Source organism: Phoxinus phoxinus (assembly GCF_949152265.1).
Source record: "Phoxinus phoxinus genome assembly, chromosome: 11".
Taxonomy (NCBI): Eukaryota; Metazoa; Chordata; class Actinopteri; order Cypriniformes; family Leuciscidae; genus Phoxinus; species Phoxinus phoxinus.
In genome coordinates, this window is record NC_136886.1 from 4,759,988 (window position 1) to 4,782,483 (window position 22,496).

The 22,496-nt window shown below is 38.4% G+C and overlaps 1 protein-coding gene across 2 annotated transcripts in view; it reads left to right on the forward strand.

The window, feature by feature from the left end:
* Nucleotides 1-22,496, forward strand: part of chd6 (chromodomain helicase DNA binding protein 6) — a 42,268-nt gene that overhangs the window by 11,518 nt on the left and 8,254 nt on the right. For both annotated transcript variants that reach the window (XM_079629229.1, XM_079629228.1), the window contains 28 exons: nucleotides 81-228; nucleotides 574-723; nucleotides 833-898; nucleotides 1,242-1,300; nucleotides 2,102-2,219; nucleotides 2,443-2,529; nucleotides 2,622-2,756; nucleotides 2,968-3,089; nucleotides 3,805-4,048; nucleotides 4,655-4,831; nucleotides 5,633-5,776; nucleotides 7,485-7,740; nucleotides 7,849-8,059; nucleotides 8,438-8,633; nucleotides 8,767-8,931; nucleotides 9,581-9,760; nucleotides 10,442-10,552; nucleotides 10,820-11,022; nucleotides 11,274-11,473; nucleotides 14,814-14,973; nucleotides 16,008-16,097; nucleotides 16,211-16,314; nucleotides 16,561-16,690; nucleotides 16,799-16,874; nucleotides 16,983-17,031; nucleotides 18,269-18,524; nucleotides 19,343-19,551; nucleotides 19,665-21,512. In XM_079629229.1, the coding sequence (XP_079485355.1) occupies nucleotides 81-228; nucleotides 574-723; nucleotides 833-898; nucleotides 1,242-1,300; nucleotides 2,102-2,219; nucleotides 2,443-2,529; nucleotides 2,622-2,756; nucleotides 2,968-3,089; nucleotides 3,805-4,048; nucleotides 4,655-4,831; nucleotides 5,633-5,776; nucleotides 7,485-7,740; nucleotides 7,849-8,059; nucleotides 8,438-8,633; nucleotides 8,767-8,931; nucleotides 9,581-9,760; nucleotides 10,442-10,552; nucleotides 10,820-11,022; nucleotides 11,274-11,473; nucleotides 14,814-14,973; nucleotides 16,008-16,097; nucleotides 16,211-16,314; nucleotides 16,561-16,690; nucleotides 16,799-16,874; nucleotides 16,983-17,031; nucleotides 18,269-18,524; nucleotides 19,343-19,551; nucleotides 19,665-21,512 (5,894 nt within the window). The remainder of the gene's footprint in view (nucleotides 1-80; nucleotides 229-573; nucleotides 724-832; nucleotides 899-1,241; nucleotides 1,301-2,101; nucleotides 2,220-2,442; nucleotides 2,530-2,621; nucleotides 2,757-2,967; nucleotides 3,090-3,804; nucleotides 4,049-4,654; nucleotides 4,832-5,632; nucleotides 5,777-7,484; nucleotides 7,741-7,848; nucleotides 8,060-8,437; nucleotides 8,634-8,766; nucleotides 8,932-9,580; nucleotides 9,761-10,441; nucleotides 10,553-10,819; nucleotides 11,023-11,273; nucleotides 11,474-14,813; nucleotides 14,974-16,007; nucleotides 16,098-16,210; nucleotides 16,315-16,560; nucleotides 16,691-16,798; nucleotides 16,875-16,982; nucleotides 17,032-18,268; nucleotides 18,525-19,342; nucleotides 19,552-19,664; nucleotides 21,513-22,496) is intronic.

Below are 22,496 nucleotides of genomic sequence, written 5' to 3' on the forward strand. Positions count from 1 at the left end.
GGTTTGCTATATGATTTGTCAACCTGTGCAAAACTGTGCCAGTAAGATGGATTTTAAGAGTATGTGTTGCTGTTATGCAGAGAGCAGGGTGCCATGCCTCCGGAGAAGAAGAAGAAGGGAAAGAGGAAAAGTGATGCTGTACTTGAGATGGTGGAGAGTGATGACACAGCCTCTCTCAGCACGCTCGCCACCGGCGGGGAGGAAAGCACCGACCCTATGGATAACACTGTGAGTTCTCCTGAACCGATCTTCATCAGGCCTCCGGGTTTCAAATTTCGTCATTCCATATTTTTTAAAAGAAATAAAAACTACAAAAGAAAGAAAACATGGTTAGAGTAACCATTTAAATGCAAAAAAATGTAATAAGAGTTTTGAATAATTTAAATAAGAGCAATTTTAAATTGGAAGTCAGGTGGGATAAATGTTAAAGTACACAGTATTTTAAAAGAGTGTTTCCAGAAAATGTGAACATTAAATGTGTTATGAGTGATCTAGTGTGATTTGAAATAAATAAAAATACACAAACTAAACAACCAAATTATTCTTTCATATTTTTTCTTCTTCTCTGTGCAGAAGAGGCGATCAGGGCGTCAAGTGAAGCGGCGGAAGTACAACGAAGATCTTGATTTCAAGGTCGTGGATGATGACGGAGAGACCATTGCCGTGTTGGGCACGGGCCGAATTGCTGCCATGTCTTCCTCTACTCTCGCCTGGCAGGCTGAGGTAACTGAGGCAACATCTGCCAGTATGCCACACCACACACCTGCCCTACTTCTGGAGGGGTCGAGCAAACACACACTGAAATAATCACTCCCACCTTCTTTCTTCCCAGGAACCCCCTGAAGATGAGGCTAATATTATTGAGAAAATACTCTCTGTGCGAACGGTCAAGAAAGAGGTAAAGTGATCAGATTACATGTTACATTTATAAAGACTTTATTAACAATTTGCCACAATATATTTTCTAGTTATATAAAATTAAGCAACAATATTTCTTATTTGGCCATGAAGTTTACCATTAAATGTGTTGTTCAATGAGTGATTCTTAAACCTTTATATTTTTTCCACCACCACTTTGAACATTTGATTAAATCCTTGATTTACACTACTGTGCTAAAAGAACAAAGTACTGAATACACCTAAATGCATTACTGCAGCGTATACTATTCATTACACTGGGGTGCAAATAACATCTGCCTAAAAAGAACATTCTCAGTGTCTGATCTGTGGTTTTCATTTAGACCTCCCCTGATGAAGCACCAGAAGAGTTGGAGGAGTTTTACGTCAAGTACAGAAATTTGTAAGTGTACTCATGCGCTTAAAACTGCTGTTACCTTTTTGTGCTCTCAAACTCTAGAACACTCAGCTTGTCAAACTGTCAGAGCAAAAGCATAACTCACCTTTATTGTGTAATTCATTACTTCAAATCATTTATGCATTAAATTATCCATCTGGTAGAGTGGTAATACACCCTGCCTCATGAAATTATTTGCTGAATCAACAATGGGGTGCATCTTTTTGTGGTGTAGTTTTGGAAATTACAGTACTAGTTATTGGGTCAAGTTTAACCTCAAAAACAAAATAGAATTTTTTTTGCTTAAAGACATAATAAGAAAGATGGCTTTTAGGATTTTCATGATGAGCATATTTCCTCATATTTCCTTCATAGATATTTACATTTTATTGTTCAATTTACTGTAATGTATAAATAATTTACAATTTATTTATATAATATATCGTTTTTATTTTTGTATTACAGTATTGATATAAAACGGGTTATGTGCTTACTTTCATGTCAGTAATACCTCAATACAGTAATGTAATATGTAATATATACAAACATTGTTGTTATTGATCGTAAAAAAGCTTAATTTTCTTTTTGCAGAATATAATTTCTTATCTCTTTCTTTTGATTTTGAGTTTAAATGTGATTTGTTCTTGACAAGTTTTGTGTGATGCACACAAATATGGGTGGAGAAATGCTACAAGGACATATTTTGAACACAATGCTATTTTAAATTAAATGCATGCATGCATGATAAATGCATTCAGTGTTGTTTACAGCACATTGTCAGCAATGAAAGCTTTTTCTCATTGCCAGCTCCTATCTGCACTGTAAATGGGCGACCTTGGAGGAACTAGAAAAGGACCCACGCATTCAACAAAAAATCAAGCGCTTCAGAAACAAGCAGGCACAAATGAAGCACATTTTCACAGAGGTGTGTCTGCCAAAAAACATGCTGCTGTTTGTTTGTTGCTCATTTAAAGTTTAAACCTGGAAATGCATCAAATATAATTATGACATAAAAGCTGAAATCCATGCGGAAATTTTTGTGCAAGTACTTCATCTTTAAATCTGCGGCTTTGTTATAGACGACTTTCCTGTCTACATGTGTATTATTTGCCTAAATATGCTTGAGATGATGTTGTGTTTCTCCTCAGCCGGATGAAGACCTTTTTAATCCAGATTATATTGAGGTTGATCGGGTTTTAGAGATCGCTATCACCACTGATACAGAAACAGGAGAGGTGAGCCACTCTTCAAATGAACTCCTGAAAACAAACCTGTGCTTGTAGTGCCAGTCTTTTAAAGTTTGGTTTGTTTGCATGCATGAAAACAGGAAGTTACGCACTACTTGGTGAAATGGTGCTCATTGTCATATGAGGAGAGTACGTGGGAGCTTCAGGAAGATGTTGACCCTGTGAAAATTCGAGAGTTTGAAGACCTCAAGAAAATTCCAGAAATTAAACTCTTGGTAAGCACTCAAATGCAAATTAATTGTTTTTTAGATTATTATTTTTTCCTTACGAGATAAGATTTATTGGATGTTTCCACTGCGTATGTTTACATTATGATCACATGGTTCAGCTCTATGTTTGATTGTATTATCCAAAACATGTTTATTCTTCTTTATAGTATGTATTTTAAAGGAAGTGGCATTTCTCTTGTCTTTTGTAATAATACAGGAAAGGCCTCTGCCAGAACGGTGGCAAAAACTGGAGAAGTCCAAAGACTACAGGAATGGGAACCAGCTCAGAGAATACCAATTAGAGGGAATGAACTGGCTTCTTTTCAACTGGTACAACAGGTGAACGAGACTTTTAATATCAGCTCTTGTAGGGTCTACACCAAATTATGATCCTAGTTTAAGGTATTAAGAACTATTTAAGTATTAAACTAAGGCCAAGCATAATGACCGTAATATAATGTTTGTTTTCAGTTTCCATTTAAATTGATCTTGTAAAATAATCAAAACTAGGATAAATCAAATAATTCCTAATTAAACTACCGGTATTTGTTTTTTATCAATTCAAAAAAATTCAAAGCAATATATAGGTTTCAAAATCCAATTTTTTTTATGATATCATCTAAAACAATGCAATGTATTTATCTTTTATCTGAAGACTTTTATCAATTATAATATTTGCTGAGAAATGTAATTATTTTTTATTATTTTGTTAATTTATCAGCATATAATGTAATACTTCATTTTTTTTATTAACAACCCTAGCTGTAAGCAAATACAAATATCAACAATAAGCACATTTATTATAATTGTTTTAGCCTAACCCTTACCTAATTAAACTAGTAAACATGATAAAATAATTTCAGACAGCGGAAAGTCCCTTATGCTCAGCAAAGCTGCATTTAACTGATCAAAAATACAGTAAAAAAACAAACAAACAAAAAAACAGTAATATTGTGAAATATTCCGCATCCGCACATTCCGCAATGCGCCCGATTCCTCATAACTGCAATCTGACGTGATTAATGAACACCTGACCATGTTTCTCCTGATGTAGGAAAAACTGTATTCTGGCTGATGAGATGGGGCTGGGGAAGACCATCCAGTCCATCACGTTCCTCTTTGAGATTTTCTTCATGGGTCTGAGAGGACCCTTCCTCATCATCGCCCCGCTCTCCACCATCACCAACTGGGAGAGGGAATTCCGCACATGGACTGAAATGAACGTCATTGTCTATCACGGCAGCCAGATCAGTCGGCAGATGATCCTGCAGTATGAGACGTACTACCGAGATGAACAGGTGGGTCAAACAGAGTGATAGAAGATTTCTATTTCAAATCAACGTGGTTCTTTTCTATTTATCAAAAAATCATTGAGGCAGGAAATCAGCATATTAGATTGATTTCTGTAGGATCATGAAAAGGACTTTAAAAAAAGTTTTGAATCAAGTATAATTTAATTTAATCTTAAGGTTTTTAGATTTTTTCTTTAAGGTTTTTAGATCTTTATTTTTATTTTTGAATAACTAAACCTGGCTCTTGCCATGAACATAGCCATAGATGCCGGAATGGCTTAAAAAAAAAAAAGACGGATCATGTGACACTAAAGACTGATGCTAAAAATTCAGCTTTGCATTACAGGAATAAATTTCATTTTAAAATTTAAAAACTGTTATTTTGAATTGGAATAATATTTCACAATATTACTGTTTTTTTTGTTTGTTTTTTTACTGTATTTTTGATCAGTTAAATGCAGCTTTGCTGAGCATAAGGGACTTTCAAAAATATTAACTAGGGTTCATGACACAGATCAGTAAGAATTTTTTAATGTCTGACTTCACTTTACACTTACTTTTACATATTTGTTAGTACAATGTATACAATCAGTCTTTCTCTTGCTCCTTCAGGGAAACATCATGACTGGTCAGTTTAAGTTTCATGGCGTGATCACTACATTTGAAATGATTATGGCTGACTGTCCGGAGCTGAAGAAGATTAACTGGCGCTGTGTGGTGATTGACGAGGCCCATCGCCTAAAAAACCGCAACTGTAAACTGCTGGAGGGACTCAAACTCATGAACCTGGTCAGTTTAATGAACCTGCTTGTTTTTATTTATTTGTTTGCTCGTTTGTGGACCAGGAACCTGATGCAGACATTTTTGTCATAGGGTTCAGGTTTAAATGCAGAAAAGGGGAAGTGAAGCCATCTGCGATCTAAACTACTGTGCCATCTCTCTTGCAAACATCTCATTTAGCTGCCGAGTTCTGCTTCACTACATTTACATACGCACATCCTCTCTGGACACAGAATGAGTAATCTCACTCGCTTTACATATCACTGCAGCGATGGCCAGTGTGTGCAAACTACATTTGATGCAGTGCTGTTTTTTCCCCTCACTGAGGATTTGGTGTTCACAGATGCATTTTGATGTACAGTGGCCACAAAAAGTATTTGGACACATAAGGCACATGATGCAATAGTGCATGACAACCAGAAAGTGTCTAAATTGTGCATTTGTGCTATATTTAAAATGTGTAAATAAATACAAACCAGTTTGATAATTTGTATCTTATACATTCATGTTTTTTTAAGTGAGACTTCAGTGTCCAAATACATTTTTGGTCCACGATATAGAAATATACCCTTTTGTTGGAGCCAAAATGGGTGAGACTAGATAAAATCCAGCTTAATGTTTCCCAGTCTTGTTCCTCTGTCTTCTCCCCATAATTTCCCGTGCTCTCTTTCACCATCCATATAGATAAAACTATTAGAAAGTCCATAAATAGACAGTTGAGAGAGTTGGTATAGATACCTTAAAAATGTACATACATTTTAGTGAATCAGTAGGCTGAACCTAAAGTTTCTATGTGTTTTCTCCCTCAAGGAACACAAAGTTCTTCTCACAGGAACCCCTTTGCAGAACTCAGTTGAGGAACTCTTCAGTCTTCTTAACTTTCTCGAACCCTTACAGTTCCCTTCCGAGACCACGTTCCTGGAGGAGTTCGGAGACCTAAAGACAGAAGAGCAGGTGAGAACTAATCCTCAAATGCTTAATAGGAAGTTTGTGATCTTGCCTAATGGGCTGTATGGACTAGATAAACATCTACACACCTTCACCTCCAATTATCCGAGCTATCTATTCTAAAGGATAGTAGGTAACATCCTAAGTAGCCAATGCTGATCAACTCAAAATAGCCAAATAATGTGCTGCAGGGATAACGTATTTTTGTAGGCCAACCTGAAAGTTAGCATCACCCTGATTCCTTCAACAAAACGCCAATAGGATTTTTCCATTAGCTTTTGAATTTGTGCAGAAAATAAGCTGTGACCATGAAACATTAACGATTTAAGATAATCTTGACAAATGAACACAACTGAATTTAGAAGCCTAAATATAATTGACAGAAATAAAAAGTTAATATTAGTATATAAACGAACTCCCCACAGTCACATGACTTCTACGTCACCACCGCTAAAGCTTCTGACAGCTCTTTCAAAAAATCTATAAGTTGGAAAGTTAGTGTTAAAATACTTTTCAAGAGCACGAGTATAAACACAACAATTCTGTACAAGTGTACTGGTGAGTAGATGATTTTACCTGTTCGCCTCGATGTTTAGCCACTCATTCAGCCACTTATTAGCAACCTTTTTTTTTTTTATACCTTTTTAAGTAAACACTTTAAAAAAACACAAGTGGGGTATTACCGATGTATTTAATGTCATAGAATAAAACGTGAAAATATCTTGAGCTTGTGTTAACCACAGACATTATTTCAGGCATTTAAAGGGGTGGTAAATTATGATTTCACTTTTCTAACTTTAGTTCGTGTGTAATGTTGCTGTTTGAGCATAAACAACATCTGCAAAGTTACAACGCTCAAAGTTCAAAGCAAAGGAAGATATTTGCTTTTAAAGAAAAGGACTACAACAAATGGCTGGTAGCGACTACACGACATTCCTCCGGGGTTAGTGACATCAGCAACCCTAAAATGTACATAAACCCCCCCGCCCCCGGGAACACGCAGTCCATGTTGAGAAGAGGAAAAGTTGTTGTATAAGAGTACATTTGTGAGTCAGCTCAGCATCCATCTTTTCACATGCAATAGAAAGTCACTCTGTGTGCATCTCACAACAGTTCCTATACGAGCGATTTATAGATTATCATGACAGAATATCCTAATTGAAGATCGTTAACTCCACATCAGCAACATAAATTCATCAACTAACCTTTCAGAGAAGTCCTGTTGCATTCTACATGTTCTCACTTCTTCTTGAGTCTCTCAATCTTTGTCTGACTCCGTTTTAACATTAAAGGCAGAACAGTTTCTGCCATTTTAGTGTGTCTGCGTGAGGTAATCGCAGCTGCTAACACACACTAGCTCTTGAAACCCCGCCCTCTGCAGCAGCTCATTTGCATTTAAAGAGCCAGGCACAAAACGGTGCGTTTTTTCAAACCCTCAAAAAATGACAACTTTACATGCTATATATAAAAATATCTGTGGGGTATTTTAAATATTTGTGGGGCTAAAACTTCACATACACACTCTGGGGACATCAGAGATTTATTTTAAATCTTGTGAAAAGGGCATTTTACCACCCCTTTAACAAAAAACCCATTGACTTTGGGACGGTGGAACCAGAAGTATTATTTCCAGGCAACATGGCCTGATTATTGTTGATTTAGGTGAAAATGAATATGCCCAGTTTTAACCTGAGAAACATGAACATTCCCACAGGTAAAGAAACTGCAAGCCATTCTGAAGCCCATGATGTTGAGGAGACTGAAGGATGATGTGGAGAAGAATCTGGCCCCTAAAGAGGAGACAATCATAGAGGTGGAGCTCACTAACATTCAGAAGAAATACTACCGTGCCATTCTGGAGAAAAACTTTACCTTCCTTGCCAAGGGAGCGAACCAGCACAACATGCCCAACCTCATCAACACAATGATGGAGCTTCGCAAGTGCTGCAATCACCCATACCTCATTACAGGTGACGTGGGAAAATTCTTGAAATATCTTGGTTGCAGTTCTCTACATATCAGGAGTCACACCTCTAATTTGTAATGCTGACATAGTCTCCCATCTACCTTTCTGTCAGGTGCTGAGGAAAAAATTCTTGAGAGCTTCAGGAAAACCTACAGTTCTGATGCTCTGGATTTTCAGCTTCAGGCAATGATCCAGGCCGCTGGTAAACTAGTGCTTATCGACAAGTTACTGCCCAAACTGCTGTCCGGAGGACATAAAGTGCTGGTGTTTTCCCAGATGGTTCGATGCCTTGATATACTGGAGGACTACCTCATTCAGAGGAGGTGAGACAGCTGGTTATTATCCAGTAATATTAGTCGTACTTCTATAAAAAAGCTGTTTTTGAGACTGCAGGTAAATGAGAAAATAGACGTAATAGACATGAAATTAAAACATTTTTTGCTTTTCTTCAAGGATAGTCAAGAAAAACTGCATTTTTAAAATTGATATTTCCAGGCCTAAAAAGGTAGTGCAAATATATAAAAATCTTAAAAAGTCATAGCAATTTCTGTAATGCCTATTAAAAAAATTCTAGCTATGCTCATTTTTAAAATTGCGAAATTCATTGGTCAAAACATATGGGTCTGTAAGTTTTAAGTTTTATGTGGGTTAGATGCAAAAACTATATTTCTTATCATCTGAAATGTGTATGCTGCATGTAGATATACATACGAACGGATTGATGGGAGAGTTCGAGGGAATCTAAGGCAGGCTGCCATCGATCGCTTCAGCAAGGTGGACTCTGACCGCTTCGTGTTCCTCCTCTGTACACGAGCAGGAGGTCTGGGCATCAACCTCACCGCCGCCGACACCTGTATCATATTCGACTCGGACTGGAACCCGCAGAACGACTTGCAGGTGAATGCGGAGCATCTTTTATATACAGTGTAACTGATTCTCTCCTTTAGCGATTTCCATCCCATATATAAAAAATCCTTTCCAAAAAAACACAATTATCTCATTTGTTATACACATGCTTTGAATTCCACAGGCTCAAGCTCGCTGCCACCGGATCGGTCAAAGCAAAGCGGTGAAAGTGTATCGACTTATCACGCGAAACTCATACGAGAGGGAGATGTTTGACAAGGCCAGTCTGAAACTGGGATTGGACAAGGCTGTTCTGCAGGACATCAACCGCAAGGGCAGTCTCAATGGGGTGAGGGATCCACAACATTAAACTTTTTTTTACCCACATCTGCCAGTGTTGAATTTATAAAATGTATCAGCCTTAAATAATAAAAGAAAGAAAGAAAACGATATATTTCCCAAACTGTGGGCTGTGAACCCCTGGCTAATAATTAATTAAATCATAAAAATGAAAAATAGTGAAAAAACTTTATTAATTAAAGTAAAAAAAAAATTGTTTTGGTCTGTGGGTAATGTGACCATTAAATAACATCAGAGAACCATAAAGATGTGAATGTTTTGTTAAATTTATTGAAATATTAAGATAAAATCTCAAGGGGACTATAAGTAAATATTTTAGGCCAAAGGGTTTCAGGTGACAAAAAACTTTTGGACTCTCTGCTGTATGGTCTCTCCAAGAAAAACATGTAAATAAAACATCAAGACCCATCATTATTTGGAAAAGTTTTGCTTCCCTTTTTTACCACTGAGATAAACCATTTCAGTGAGAATATTTTTAAGAACGATGAGTTTCAATTTTGAATCCTGGGCAGACAGAACTGGAATAGGACGCTATGACTGTCTTATTTCTTCCTCAGAAGTGTTATATTTAGTTTATGCCATGACTTGCTACACTGACTTGGACAGTATTGTTTAATTACTGTACCATCCTCTTTCAGGTTCAGCAACTGTCCAAGATGGAGGTCGAAGATCTTCTCAGGAAGGGGGCGTACGGGGCGCTCATGGATGAGGAAGATGAAGGCTCTAAATTTTGCGAGGAGGATATTGATCAGATCTTGCAGCGCCGCACACAGACCATCACAATCCAGACTGAAGGGAAGGGATCAACTTTTGCCAAGGTATACACTACCGTTTAAAAGTTTGGGGTCAGTCAGATTTGTTGTTGTTGTTGTTGAAAGTCTCTTATGCTCACCAAGGCTGATTTTATTTGATCAAAAATACAGTAAAAACAGCAATATGATTAAAAATATCTGTTTTCTATTTTAATATATATTAAAAATATAAGTGTCACATGGATCCTTCAGACATCATTCTAATATGCTGATATGCTGCTCATATTTCGGTTAATATTTTTTTGAAAATAACTCTTTGATGAATGGTTCAGAAGAACAGCATTTATTTTATTAAAGATTATTTTAATATTTTTTTAATTATAAATTCCTTAACTGCAATTTTTTGATAAATTTAATGCATTTTTGTATTAATTGTTAATTAGATTTTTTCTTAAATTTTTTTTTTAAAATGAACTGACCCCAAACTTTTGATCTGTAGGTTTGTCTACACATCCACAATCCATCTCTATATATAAATGTCAACAAATGTTATATTGGTATTTTATGTGCTAAATTTTAATGTTTTGAGACGTGGTATGGATCAAATCCAATTATTAGTAATATTATTAGTTATGCAAATATAAAATATGAATAAGCATTGCATGTATCAGTAAAACACAGGCTTTTACATATGTGATCTCTATCTTGATAAAATGCTTATAATCCTTTATTATTTACCATTTCCAGGCTAGCTTTGTGTCTTCAGGGAACCGTACAGACATCTCTCTGGATGATCCAAACTTCTGGCAAAAGTGGGCCAAAATTGCTGAACTGGAAATTGACTCCAAGGCAGAAAAGGTATGATGGTTTAAAAAAGCCGAAGCTTTGCATATGAGCTCACTGTGACTCAGGTGGTGTAACACCAGAGAATCAGCTCATAGACTTCACCAGAGAGAGAAAGTGAATGGGGGGGTCATTTGAATTTCAGCTGATTCAAAACAGATGGCTTGGATTAATGTGTGATTGTGAATGTGTGTGCTCTACACTGTTTGCGTGTTGGTGACATTTAAGGAGAAAAATATTGAGACGGCAACACTTTCTGACTCATGTCTGTGTGTCTGCCAGGAGAGTCTGGTGATCGACACGCCTCGCGTAAGGAAGCAGACGCGTCACTATAATTCTTTTGAGGACGATGAACTGATGGAGTTCTCTGAACTGGACAGCGACTCAGAGGAACGACCCTGTCGCACAAGACGTCTCAGTGATCGCAACAGACGCTACCTCCGAGCAGAGTGCTTCAGAGTGGAGAAAAACCTTCTTATTTTTGGGTCAGTGTTTCATTTGCTTTCGGCTGCCCACTCATTCCTTCTGGGTCACCTTCTGTTGCATTACAACCAACTTTTAATCAAATGAAGTATTGTTACAAGCAACTAAAGGAATTCAACATAGAAGTTTTCTGCCGTTTTTCTTTTGCATATCAAGCAGACCATATATTGGAATAAACTTTGTAGCCATAAATTTGGCTATATGATAGTTATATATCTCAGACTCTGATGAAATGTCTTTGCTGATTGTACAGGTGGGGTCGCTGGAAGGATATTCTCAATCATGGGCGTTTTAAATGGCACCTGTCGGAGCGAGACATGGAGGTGCTGTGCAGGGCTCTTCTGGTCTACTGTGTTCGCCATTATAAAGGAGACGACAAAATTAAAAGCTTCATCTGGGATCTGATTACACCCACTAAAGATGGACATAATCAAACACTGCAAAACCACTCAGGTAATGGATTTGTTCACACCCTCTGACATTTTTAGGGCCCAAGCCCTGAAAGGGCGCAGAGCCCTATTGTTCTTCTAAGGGTTTTTTGTTATTCTTCTTTATAATAAATTTTTTTTCAAGGTTTTTGCCACTTTTGGGGGCCTTAACGTGCTCAAAAACTCTTGAAACTTTGCACACTGGTCAGAACCCGTGGCCATTAGAGCCGGACTGAAGCTGGTACCCGGGCGTGGCAGGGGGGCTCGACAGCGCCCCCTGGAACGGGGTCCGAAAACTTGGTCCATAAATCAAACACGCTTGCATGAAATAATATGAAACTCGGTACACTTATAGATCTCATCGGTTCATATATCCTTCATGCTCTGACTTTTTACCCCAGCCCAACAGGAAGTCGGCTATTTGGCGTAGTTTAAAAAACACATGCAATGGAATTTAAAATACTCCTCCTAGACGATTCAAACAATCACCACGAAACTCGGTGTGCATGAAGTCAAGACATTGAGGATGAAAAGTTGCGAGGGGATTTTTGATATCTCGAACGGTTTGGCCGTGGTGAGGAAACTAATTTATGGCGAATATTGGAAACAGGAAGTGTGTTATAACATCCTCATACATTAACTGATCTTGATGAAACTTCAGCAGTGTGTTCGCTGTAAGAGGCCGATCACATGGATGTGACTATTGTGAGTCAACGTTATAGCGCCACCAACTGGCAGAAGGAAGTGTGTCACTTTCAAAATGCTTTGAAATCACCCTCTTATTTTTACCCGATTTGCTTCAAACTTCATCTGTATAATGTAAACACACGACAGATGTAGACCTGTGAAAGGATTATTGATATCTTTAATACTGTCGCCATGGCAACGCTTTAAACTTTTATATTCTTTTTGGATGCATTTGAGGCTTTTAACATGCTTCAAATTGCATGAAACTCAACATGCATTTGACATTTATTGTCTAATAGACATGTGCGAAGTTTCAGAAACGGGCGTGGTAAGGGGCTCAGTAGCGCCACCTTTAGTCAAAAATGGGGTATTAGTTTTATCTACAGTAACCAAACTCGGTACGTATATTCTTCTCTTCGATCCGGACAACTTTCTAATTTACAGTCATTAGCTCCGACCAACAGGAAGTCAGATATTTTGGTTTGAATGTGTACTGTTTGGAGCATTTTCCCTCTGCCCCTCTGCGTCTCTGTGTGTGTGTGTGTGTGAGAGAGGAGGGGGGCTAGTTTAGTTTAACCCTTTCTCTGCTGTGTACAAAATCTCTGGCACTTTTGAGGGCCTTAACATGCTCAAACTCTTGAAATTTTGCACACAGGTCAGAACCCATCAGGGCCAGGCTGAAGCTGGTACCCGGGCGTGGCAGGGGGGCTCGACAGCGCCCCCTGGAATGGGATTCGAACACTTGTCCGTATATCAAACACGCTTGCATGAATTAATATGAAACTCGGTACACATATAGATTTAATCGGGCCGAACAACTTTCCCTGGGTCAAGTTTTACGCCAGCCCAACAGGAAGTCGGCTATTACGGGTTGATTGGAGAACGCTTGCTCTCGCATTTGAAACACTTCTCCTAGAGATTTCATCCGATGACCACGAAACTCGGTCAGCATGAAGTCAAGACATGGAGGATGATAAATTGCCAGGGGATTTTTGATATCTCGAACGGTTTGGCCGTGGCGAGGAAACAAATTTATGATTAAAAAAGGATGCATAAAGTGTGTTATAACTTAGTTATAGTTTAACCTACAGTAACCAAACTCGGTACGTATATTCTTCTCTTCGATCCGGACAACTTTCTAATTTACAGTCATTAGCTCCGACCAACAGGAAGTCAGATATTGTGGTTTGAATGTGTATTTTCTCTCTCTCTGTCTCTCTGCCATTCTCTGTGTGTGTGTGTGTCTGTCTGTGTGGGGAGGGGAGGTGAGGGGAGGGGAGGGGGGATGTGTGTGTGTGTGTGTGATTTTGGTTGGGTGACAGTTGTAGGTTACAGTTTGACAAGAGTTTATAGTTTAACAAAAGCACAATGTTGTGTTCTGTATGAACAAAATGACGGAGTATGTTTTTATGTCTCCATTGTTCGATCGAGCCTCTCTCACACACACACACACAAACACAAACACAAACACACACACACACACACACACACACACACACACACAGCATTCCAGCATTGCAATCTTGACATCGCAGAATGTTCATTATAGCCTTAATAAAATATAATAATAAAATCGTCAACCTTACATATAAAAATTACACTGCTCTGTTTAAATAGTCATTTGTACAGTTTGTGCCGTTCATAGTAAGCACCGCTCCACTGTGATGTTTCCAAGCACATTTTTGCGCATTTGAAGAGGATAATTTTTCTATATTGGAACGTGAGTGTACAAAGTGTACAAAGTACAAAGCCTATAAAAAGAATAGTTTAGCATCCAAAAATGTTAATAATATATATTATTATTATTATATATAATAATATATATGTTAAAAATAGGGGGAAAAAAGAATTTACATAATATATATATATATATATTTTTTTTTTTATTTTTTTTTTTATATATATATATATATATATATATATATATATATATATATATATATATATATAAATATAATTAAAGCTGCAAGCAGCGATGGAGGGCCCAAGCCGGTGGCACCGCCACCCGGTGCCTTTAGTGGAACTAAAGGCACCAGGGTGGCGGTGCCACCGGCTTGGGCCCGCAATCGCTGCTTGCAGCTTTAATTATATTTATATATATATTTTGCATCAATTCATTCATTATTTTTGGGATGACTTTATTCACGATTAGACATAATCAATTAAATAGAACAATAAATTAATCAACTAATAATTAACATCAATGTTAAAATTGTACCACATTTTTTTTAGAGCTTTTTAAACATTTTTAAATTCACAGTTTCATTTGTTTGCTACCAATTCAATTACAAATTAAATTAATTATCAGTTTAAATTAGTTGCAATTTATTATCATTATTTTAATGTCAGGATATTATTTAATCTACCAATAACAATTTAAAAAAGTACATATTATTTATATGTCCATATATAATAGTAAACATATCAACTCTTTTTTTTAAACTTTGAACAAGTCACATCATGAAATGCTTTCACTGCTTGAATGATCACTGAAAACATTTGTGCGGAAATTGATCGACAGTCAGTATGTTTAATCAATAAAATCATAAGAATCCCTAATCCTTCATTATTTGATTATTCAAATTATATGAACTGACTGCTTTTCATACAATTGTTGCATAATGAGCAAAATAAAAACAATAAAAAAAAAACATAATAATTGCGTTTCACCTTTCCAGGTCTGTCTGCTCCTGTCCCGCGTGGTCGTAAAGGAAAGAAACTGAAGAACCAGTTGAGTCCACCTGAGCTGAAGAATGCTGACTGGCTGGTCCATTGTAACCCAGAGGTCGTGCTTCAGGACGACAGCTACAAGAAACACCTCAAACAACATTGCAACAAGTAAGACTTCATAAAGCATCTTCAAAATTGCATGTTGTAATTAGGGCTGTCACTTTTGAGAAAAATCAAATTCGAACGGATATCAAATACCAGCCTATGTATTCGAATATATTCGAATATCTGCTGCGTTTCTGGGGCTGTTTAAACCTGGCCACTTCATGCGTTTTCTCAGATCGGATAGCTATCAAAACGATTCCATTTACACCTGGTCACATAGGCCTAAATGTGGTTTAAACCGGATATAAATCCGATATTCAATTCCCGCGCTATAGGCCTATGCAGATTTAATGGATTTAATGTCACCGAAAGCAACATATGAGCTGCATTTTATTGATCATCAGCTAACATAAAAGACTGCAATAAGAGAGAGCGGCAGCCCTGGTAAGATCATTTCGTTTCTTTACTTTTAATGAAGATTATTATTATTATTGTGCGTTAAAGCGTCTGCGACTTACTTTCACTTTGATTTGCGATAGTTTGCACATTGGCTTGGCGCTTGATGAATAGATCATCTGCGGTGATGCGTGTTGCAGCGCGCCGTCATATCTGACTATAACATACAGCCTGTAACACGCTTTCAAAATAACACCATTTCAAAATAACACGCTTTTTTAAAATAAAAAGCAAACGGTCTTATCATAGACTGTAAAAAATGCGCTAGACATGGCACTTTAAAAACCGAATAGTTTATTTGAAGTTCGATTACGGTTTTTTCACGTCATGTTCGAATGCATATTCGAATATCGAATAAAAAGTGACAGCCCTAGTTGTAATGCATGCAGATGAACATGTAGATAATGTGTAACATTAGTATGCATTTAGTGTCAGTGTAGCAAAAGTACATTTTGCACCCTGGTTATACCTACATAAATAGGGAGTTCTATAATCGGGGTGTATAATTAACCATTTCCAACATCCTGCCAGTAATACAAATATATTTGCAATATGTCTGATCTCATAATATTGTACTGAAATAATAACAATTTATGAACAAGTTTTAATTGTGTGATCATCATGTATCCTGTCATGAACAGGGTGCTACTGAGGGTGCGGATGCTGTACTACCTGAAGGTTGAAGTGCTGGGGGAGGCTGCTAATCAGGCTCTTGAAGGGATCCCAGCCAGGTACTACATGGCCCACAGCCCATTTTAACCTCATGAATACTTAATGAATTATGTATAAAGCAGTTGTCATTGTTGAGTAGCCTAATATGTAAGGATCTGTGTGTTTTATGCAGTAAACTGGAGGTAACCCTGCCTGATATCGACTACATTGAGATCCCTACTATTTGGTGGGATTCTGAGGCGGATAAATCGCTGCTTATTGGAGTTCACAAACATGGTGAGATATCATCATAGTGCAACCGTCACACCCAGTTTTGTGATGCTATTCCCATGCATGCGCAATATAGCAATGGAAATCTGTGCAGACACAAATACATACAGTTAATTTTTGAATATAGCAGAGATGTGACGCATTTCAATGCATTTAGAGCATCTTTTGAAATGTTTTAAATGTCCATATGGTTCCTATTGACTTCCTCTTGCTTTCAACATCTGCACTAACTTGTCCTTGTGTCCCATGTAGGGTATGAGCGGTATAACGCCATGCGTGCAGACCCTGCTCTGTGCTTCCTGGAGAGGGTGGGTATGCCGGATGTCACTGCACTGACGGTAGAACAAAGTGGAGCAGAAACTGCTTCAGATGCACCTGATAGGTAATATCCTTTCAAATCAGCAGCGGAGATAATATAGCTGTATTTTGGAATACAACAATTGCATATTTTGACTCTTACAACCATAAACACACATTTCTTCTTGTGCAGTCTCAGCAAAAGTGATGAAATTAAAGAGGAAAACGACATGAAGTCTGAGGATTTAGAAGAGAAAGTAGAGATCAAGGTAATAATAGGAAGTCAAAACAAAGAATATGAGGTCAGATTAATTATGCTAAAGAGTTTTAACCAAATGCACAGACTGTTACTTTAAGTAAAGTTTTCTTTTACAAAGGAGGAGCCCATGTCAGAGGAAATAGGAAAAAATGACACTACAGTGACAGGTATTTAAACCCTCCTTATCTATTTATTCATGCATGTATGTTTTGAAATGTAACTATTACTGTTGTAACTAAACATTTCATTGTTTGTTAATACTGTTAAGGGGTGGTCACTAGCTTTTCAGCATGCAGAGTTATTTCGCACCCTACGTCAAACTTAACAGGATATGATGTCATACTCCAGGAATTCTATTTTGAATATATTCTAAATTATTTACTTTTGTAACATCTTCCAAGAGAAATGTTTAACCAGACATAAATATTTTGACACTATAAATAAATATATTGCATTCTCTTGTATATTTGTGTCAAATATGAGGACATTTTGTTACTTGCAGAAATGTCACTTTATCTTGTCATTTTGTGCAAGATCGTTTAGTTTTGGTCCTGAAGTTTTAAGACTATACACATTTTGACATCCTAACTTACTTCGGTTATACACAACAGCTACTGATCCTTAGTAGACCATTTGCATTTCAGCTGCAGACTGTAACTGTTTTACTTGCTTGCCAAAGCTTTTTTTGTGTGTTTGTTCTGGATCCTGCTGAGAATTATTATTATTATTTTTTATTTTAGTTTTTTTCATTTACAGATTGGAGGTCAGTTTAAATCCTCTTGATCAGATATTATAATTTTACTTTAAAAAAAAATTACAGGTCAGAATTCTCTAAACTTATACACAGGTTTCTTGTATACAAACAATACCGGATGCGCGCGCATCCAAGAGGCAAGACCGCTATATGTTATGCCGAGTTCTGTAAAAGAACATTGTAATTAACGTAGATTTCGCATTGTTTGTAAATTCTTGTTGACTCAATAATAAACTGCAATTTCAGAGTTGAATCTGTTTGCTTGTGTTTCATTTGCATATTAATATAACATTATGTAAAAAGTTAGTTAGTTGACTAGTATGAAATTGTCCAACTAAGTTTGCGAATCATAAAAACATGACATACCCTATGCATTTAGGTTAGTTTACAGCACAACAGCGCCGCGTCATCTCTGCTTCTGCTAGATATAGCCGTAAAGACTGTTGCTTTCTGCCTCTTAGATGCGCGCGCATCTACGTGATGACGTTGCACAGAAACCCATGTATAGTATGCAACAAAAAACGTTAAAACATTTTTTTGAACTGCTCACTCTCATTGGAATCTGTATGAATCCAACACAAAACCTAATGTGACCACCCCTTAAGATGATCTTATTTCAGGTTGAGTCTAATGTAACATTTCTTTTAAAGGGGGCTTCGTAGCATCTCTCGCAGGAGACCTAATTACAGAGATGATGGAACAGGGGCGGATACAGTGGCCGGCAGGTTCGGCTCTTACAGCACGATTACGCCGCCTCATTACTGCATATCAGCGTTACACGCGCCGTGAGCCTCTTCGTCATGATTTCCTCTTACACGATGGAATGGCACCTGTGACGTGGCAAATTGGAGAGTTTAGACACTGCACAACTGAGCCTGACCCACTCTTTTTGGAGTGGCAACGAAGGTAAGCGATGTGGCTGCAGTTTTATTCTTTAGTCATTTTATCAAGATAAAATGTAATCTTTCATGCTATTTTGCAAATGGAAAATTAGCTTATTTGGAGAAAAATGGACTATTGGTGGTGGTTGAGGAGATTCCCCCCTTCTATGTAAAGCGCTTTGAGTGTCCAGAAAAGCGCTATATAAATGTAATGAATTATTATTATTATTATTACTATTGCTGATAATAATGGTACAAGGCATGTTGACATGATCATGATAAACGATGAGCACACACGATCTCAGGGTTTTCTTTGTTAGGCAGGTAGCACAATAAAACTCTCTTGGAGAATTAAACTTTTTATTTATTTTTTTATTTTTATAAATGTTTCCTTTGAAAACATCTTAGCTATGCTGTTTTAGAGCATCCCGTCAGAGCATTGTGTTTTTAAGATACCATGTCATATAAAAAATAATCCATTTCATTGCACCCTATCTTGCTGTTTTTTAAATGCGAGTACATTTCTTAAGTCTTAAGGTTCCTGATTGAGGTGAGGTGAACCTGAAACCAGACTAATTATACAGGGCATTCATAAGACTTATTAGTTACCAGCAGCAGCAACAACAGCTAAAGAGGATTATTGGTTAGCATAAAATCCTGGAGGATAGTATGAACACTGAAACATATTGAAAGGTCGTGATGAACATTGGAAGAATAGTATTTTGGTACTGCATCAGGTTAGAGGTTAATAGTTTATGATAGCTGAAAATCTGTTAATTCAGTATTTGAGGCAGATTTTAAGGTTTTATGTACTCCTGAGATAACATATTGCCTTTAACACAGGTGGACACGTCGGGAGCAGGCTGACTTCTATCGCACAGTGTCCTCGTTTGGAGTAGTGTATGACCCAGACAAGAAAATCTTTGACTGGGGCCAGTTCCGTGCCCTTGCTCGATTGGAGAGGAAGACTGACGAAAGCTTGGAGAGATATTTCCACAGCTTTGTTTCAATGTGTCGCACTGCATGTAGACTGCCGCCTAGAAAAGATGAAGGTAAAATTGGATATTAGACTTGAGACGAACAAACTAATTAGAGATAGTTTGGTGAGAAGATTAATAGCAACTCAATCTGTCATAACGTATACACAAATTCTTGTCTCATGTAGGTACCGTTGATCCTTCGCTGTTTGTGGAACCCATTACAGAAGAGCGAGCTGCCCGAACATTATACCGTATTGAGCTTTTGAGAAAGGTCCGTGAGCAAGTATTACGGCACCCACTCCTGGGAGCACGACTGCAACTTTGTCGCCCTAGTTTGTACTTACCCGTCTGGTGGGAGTGTGGCAAACATGACCGTGATCTTCTCATCGGTGTTGCTAAGCATGGCTTGAGTCGAACTGACTTCTACATCCTCAATGACCCACAACTATCCTTCCTGGAGGCCCATCGGAACTATGTTCATAAAGAAAACCACAGATATCCAGTCCCAGGCTTGCCTCACCATCATTGCTGCTTGTATGATGCCAACCTTGGACATTGTCAGTCCCCACAACCTCCGGAGTATCACCACACACCTTCACCCCACACACCAACACAACTTGTCCATACTCATGGGCATCACCAGCCCACAGAAGTGGTAGTGTCGGAGCCTGGAAGTTCCCTGGGAATAGGTTCAGCAAACAGGGAAGGGTTTTTGGACTGCCCTCCATTAGATGACTCACTGGAGTTGGGGTCTTTACAACATGAAGGCTTGACATCAGACACACTACATAGCAAATCTGGTAAAGAGGCCTTCAACGGATTCCCGTTCAATTCTGCAACTGGTGGGCTGAATATGCTAAATTCGTATGGTGTGCAGGGGGAGCTAAATGGGGCTCAAGGAGATATGGCGGACTCCATAGCTGGGAAACTTCGCAGCGATGTTCTGGTGGGAGAGCAAGGGTCCTCGGAGGAGACTGGCTTAATGGCTCCTTCTGTGGAACTCGATGAACTTCAAACTCCATGGGAAAGCTCAGACCATGTTGAAACCTCTGACATGTTCAATGAGACTGATCCCATTTTGGGAGCACAAGCTTTGGAACCCAGCTTTTTGGATGCTCCTCAACCAGATGATGGACGGGAGGGTGATGAAACACTAACCGACTGTTTGAGCATGCCCAGTTCGGACTCTCAAAGCAACCCTGTCGAGCCACTGGCACCGAGCTTTATGTTGTTCAAAGACCTTAATGTTGGAGAGGCATCTGTGGATCAGACAGATTTATCATCCAGTCTTCCAGAATATGTTCCACCACCTCTTGGTCTCCCGGATGTTAGTCTTGACCAGGCAGATTCCATTAGTGAGGATCAAGAGGACAAGCTTAGTGATTCCAACATCACACACGGTGTTCCTAGTCCAGGAGAAGGTGCTGAAAGCATAGGGTTTCATTTTGAGAAGGAAGACCTTTCTCCAGACAGTCTGAAGACTAAGGATTCTCAAGATGAAATTGACAAGATGCCTTCAATAGAGTCTCCAAGGGAAAATTGTCTTGAGGAATCCCAGAAAGGGGACTGCAAGGTGACATTTGATGATTCCAATGAAGGAGACTTGGAAGAATCTTACGAGAAGCCTCTAAGAGAGCCAGAAAAAGTGCCTTTAGAGGAGTCTTATGATTTGACTTGTGACGAGACCCTGCAGGAACCTTGTGAAGGGTTTCAGCAAGACTCAGCGGAACAGCAATTGGTGGATGAACCCTGCAAAGAACCATCAGAGCCAACAGAAGAGTGCAATCTAACTAACACTACTCTCTCAACAGATTACCCTTTGCCTCCTTCACTCCCATCATCTCCAACTACCTTACCTGACACCTCTGTATCGCCAGTCCTTGATGTAGTCCCAAAACAAGAGTTCCTCATGGATCCAGTGGTGTCAGATGTGAAGCCTGAGCCAGACAGCACTACACAGACCCCTCACCTTGAGCAGACTGAGGTTTTGGATGTAAAGGACAAGATAAAAGACGAAGATCCAAAGACATCAGGTATTGTGGCTGTAGACTTTAGCTTTCTTCCTTTTTATGTTTTGTTCTTGATTCTGTTGAATACTGACGTATGTAGTAGTTCCAGGTCTGTTGACCACATTCATGTTTCTTAATACTAAGCTACTTTAAAAAATATATATATATACAAAACTAGTAATGGCTGGTTTGCCTGTCTTAGCTGGTGTAAGCCTATCTTGCCTCTAGCCTGGCCAAGTTGGTGTTCAGCTTGTTGGGCAACTGTTTTCCTAGTCTGACCAACTTATAAGTGCCCACTAGTGCTGTGTTGAAAAAATCGATTCACCAATTCTGAATCGATTTTCATATTAATTTCTAAAGATCGATCCGTAACTCAGAGGATCGATTTAATAACAGGCCTACATTTTCCCCATAAACACACCGAGACATGGCGACCGGCGGCGCTGCTAATGCGGTTTCTCTGAATCCACTTGTTGACAAGAGAGGAGGAAAGAGCCGTTCATAGCGCGTTTTTTGCGCGTGCAAATTCGTTTTCTAAGCGCGCCTCTGTTCATGGTTGCGTAGCAACGACAGACGCAAAGGGAAAGCACGCGCTTGTGGAGAGGAGAAAGCGGTGCAAACTGCGCTCTCCATGATGACGAGGAAGTATCATCAAATAATTAATTGATTTCTAGCCCTTGCATTAGCTTTACTACTAGATATATTCATTGAGATGAGAAATAAAAAGCCGCCCTGTACAGCTATGATCAGCTGTTCGGCCGAGCTTTCCATGTTGTTACGGAAAGACCGCTGGTTTTTGTCACATGACCTGTTGAGATGCATTGAAGTGCTTCTCACTGAATTTGCACGCGCATAAAACGCGATATGTGAACAGCCCCTAAAGTGGTATCGTGTGCGGTTGTTTCTTGTTTAAAAGGCCTTCTAAATATGAACGCAGTTTTGGATTAAATAAAAGGACAGTCAAGTCAAATAAAACACGTTTTATCTCCTGTTTAGTTGGTAACACTA